Genomic DNA, 2,845 nt, shown 5'->3' with positions numbered 1-2,845 from the left:
AGACCAGAACTTACCCCCAGCCCCATTGGTGGCTCCCCATATCCTGGGCTCTCCCCTTTCCCCTAGAATGATCAGGGATTGGTTGCAGTTACAGACCATAGGGAAACTTGGAACAGAGTACCAGCACCCTAGGCAGTTCTGCTTCCATGTCCCAAATACGTACTCAGATGGAAACCAGCTCATTGGAGATGGAAGTACCAGGCCTCTGGGTATCCATGAGAATGGCACTTGCAAGACAGGATATCTCTAACACCTCAAACCCAGCTCTGAGACCCTCCTGTTACCTAGATCCCTGTAGCCACTGCTTCCCTTCAGGCATGCACTATTTCCTAAGACTCTAAAGATGGATGCCAGGTGGGACTATGAGAATCCCTTTTCCAGAACACTTTCATTCTCCTGCTGCTGAGAATAATCAGAAATGGACTGACAGTTGAGAAAGTGAAGGCCATAATGTTGTTGCTAATAAGAACCAGAGGGGAGTTTTCCTTCATATTTAATAAAACACTCAGGGTGATTGTATCCCGCCCATAGAAGAGGATGTAAAGGGTGACCTGAGCTATGACTCTTTTAGCTGCTCTGGCCTCGGGCATCACCCTGAGGGAGCGGTCAGGCCCATGGAGATGGCGGACCTGCCGGTGGTGTCTGTACAGGACAAGCACCATGTAGACACTAGCCACACTCATTAGCCCCACGAAGAACAGATCACGAAGGGAGAGCACCACTGCATTGACCAGGATTGTGCCTGCACTGATACTGATGGAAGAACAGTATTTCAGGAGGATGGCCCTATTTATGCTGGTGCTGTTACTAAGCCCTATGACAAACATAGGTGCAGTTATGTCAAACAGCAGATTGAGACTCCAGGAGAAGATGCAGGAGGGGAGGATACATTTGGGTAATTGGGCTTTGACTCCTGACCACCAGGAGGTACCGGGCCTGATGATAATGGCCTGGAAGACACTCAGGAGGCAGGTGGTGCAGATGGCCAGACCCCGGGCCACTCGATAAATGTATAAGAGGATTTTACATCCAAAGTCATCCAGGAAATTCCTCAGCCCCCAAGCTGACAGAATATCAGGGATCCCTCTGCTGAGAAGGGCCATGGTGTTGGCCAGGGCCAAATGGGCAAGGATCAGGTCTGGAGGATTCAGCTGGTGGGCGGTGGAGACCTCGTGAGTATAAACCAGGAGAAGGAACACATTCCCCGAGACCCCAGTGATAATCTGCAAAAGAAAGAAGGTCCCATAGGCCAGTTCACAAGCATCCATTCTCTTCACTCAGAATCAGAAGTGACTTCCAGTAGCATAACCTGGGAAATGAGAGAATTAGAGAGAGAGTAGGAAACCTAGACTGAATGAGAGAGTCTGAGAGAGACAGAGGCAGAGGGAGAGACAGGGAGAGACAAAAAGACACAGAGAAAGTCAGAGAGGGGGGTGAGGCAAAAAGAAAGAGGTATATAGCGATATAGAAAGAGAAAGAGAGAGTATAGTCAGAGAGGGAGAAACAGAAGAAGTGATAGAAAGACACAGAGATAAGGGCATATAGAGGTAGATGGAGAGGTTTATGTATTTATGTTAATATCTGTCTTTCCCTCTAAACTGTAAGCTCACTGTGAGCAGGGAATGTTCCTCTTATATTGTTATGTTGTACTCTCCCAAGTGCTAGTACAGTGCTCTGCACACAGTAAGTGCTCAATAAATACAAATGACTGACTGACTGATTTTAAGGGAGAGGAAGAGTTATAGAGAGATAAAGAGGAAGGAACAGAGGGATATGGAAAGACAAAGGGAGACAGGGAGACTTGTGAATTCAGAGAGAGAAGGATAGAGGCAGAGCAGAGAAAGACAGAAGAAGAAGACATAGCAACAGAAAATCAGAGTGACACAGAAGCAGCATGGTTTAGTGGATAAAGCACAGGCCTGGAAGTCAGAAGGACCTGGGTTCTAGTTTCGGCTCTGCCACTCGTCTGCTGTGTGAACTTGTGCATGTCACTTAACTTCTCCGTGTCTCAGTTCCCTTATCTGTAAAATGGGGATTAACACTGTGAGCCCTATGAGGGAAATGGTCTCTGTCCAGCCTGATTAGCTTGGATCTATGTCAGTGCTTAGAACAGTGCTTGGCACATAGTGAGTACTTAAAAAATGCTATAGAAATTTTTAAAAAATTAAAAAAGAGGCAGAAAAAGGCAGAGAAGTAAAATAGAAGCAGAGTTGGAGTGCATAAGGAGATGGTGAAGTAGAGATGCAGGGTAAGAAAGACACAGAGCGAGTCAAGGAGAGACAGAGAGAGTCATAGAAAGAGAAAAAGTGACAAAGTCAGAGAGGTGGAGATGGGGGTAGGTTGGTAGGCAGAGCTACAGAAAGTGAGTCAGGGAGAGGTATAGTAGAGAGACAGTAAGAGAAAGACAGAGACAAATAAGTGGAGGCAGTTTCAGAAAATGACAAAAAAATAAAAGTGGAGAACCTAAGTGTGAGAGGTAGAGAGAGACTGAGAATGAGAGAGGCAGGGAGAGACAGAAAACTGATTCATTAATTTGCATGCCCAGTTAATTTCAAGACTACTTTCCGCAAGGGTCCCAGACAAACATATTTCCCTGTGGACACGTTAAACAAGCCACTCAGAAGATTCCCAGATCCCACTTGGTCCCAATTCAGCTGCATCTCCCAGAAAACGTAGGGGAACTTGCCCCCAGTTCAGCAAGGAAGGGCTGGAACTCTCCAGGTTGGACTCAGGCAGATGAGGCAAGAATACCAAAGGTTCTCTGGGAAATCTTAAAGAAAATCCGGGAACAGGCCAGTCAGAACGCTCAGTGAAACCCAGAGTTACCACGGTGTGCGCTAGTCGA

At 46.8% G+C, this 2,845-nt stretch overlaps 1 protein-coding gene across 1 annotated transcript; it reads right to left on the bottom strand.

The window, feature by feature from the left end:
* Positions 1 to 329: 329 nt before the first annotated feature.
* Positions 330 to 1,268, bottom strand: LOC119927180 (olfactory receptor class A-like protein 1). Its single transcript, XM_038745712.1, has one exon. It carries the CDS (start codon positions 1,266 to 1,268, stop codon positions 330 to 332), a length of 939 nt encoding a protein of 312 aa, XP_038601640.1.
* Positions 1,269 to 2,845: the final 1,577 nt, after the last annotated feature.

The sequence above is a fragment of the Tachyglossus aculeatus genome, chromosome 4 (assembly GCF_015852505.1).
Source record: "Tachyglossus aculeatus isolate mTacAcu1 chromosome 4, mTacAcu1.pri, whole genome shotgun sequence".
Taxonomy (NCBI): Eukaryota; Metazoa; Chordata; class Mammalia; order Monotremata; family Tachyglossidae; genus Tachyglossus; species Tachyglossus aculeatus.
This window is presented reverse-complemented; position numbering and strand designations above follow the sequence as displayed.

Coding starts and splice junctions, on each gene's coding strand:
- LOC119927180 (XM_038745712.1), bottom strand. CDS start 1,268: ATGGATGCTTGTGAACTGGCCTATGGGACCTTCTTTCTTTTGCAGATT.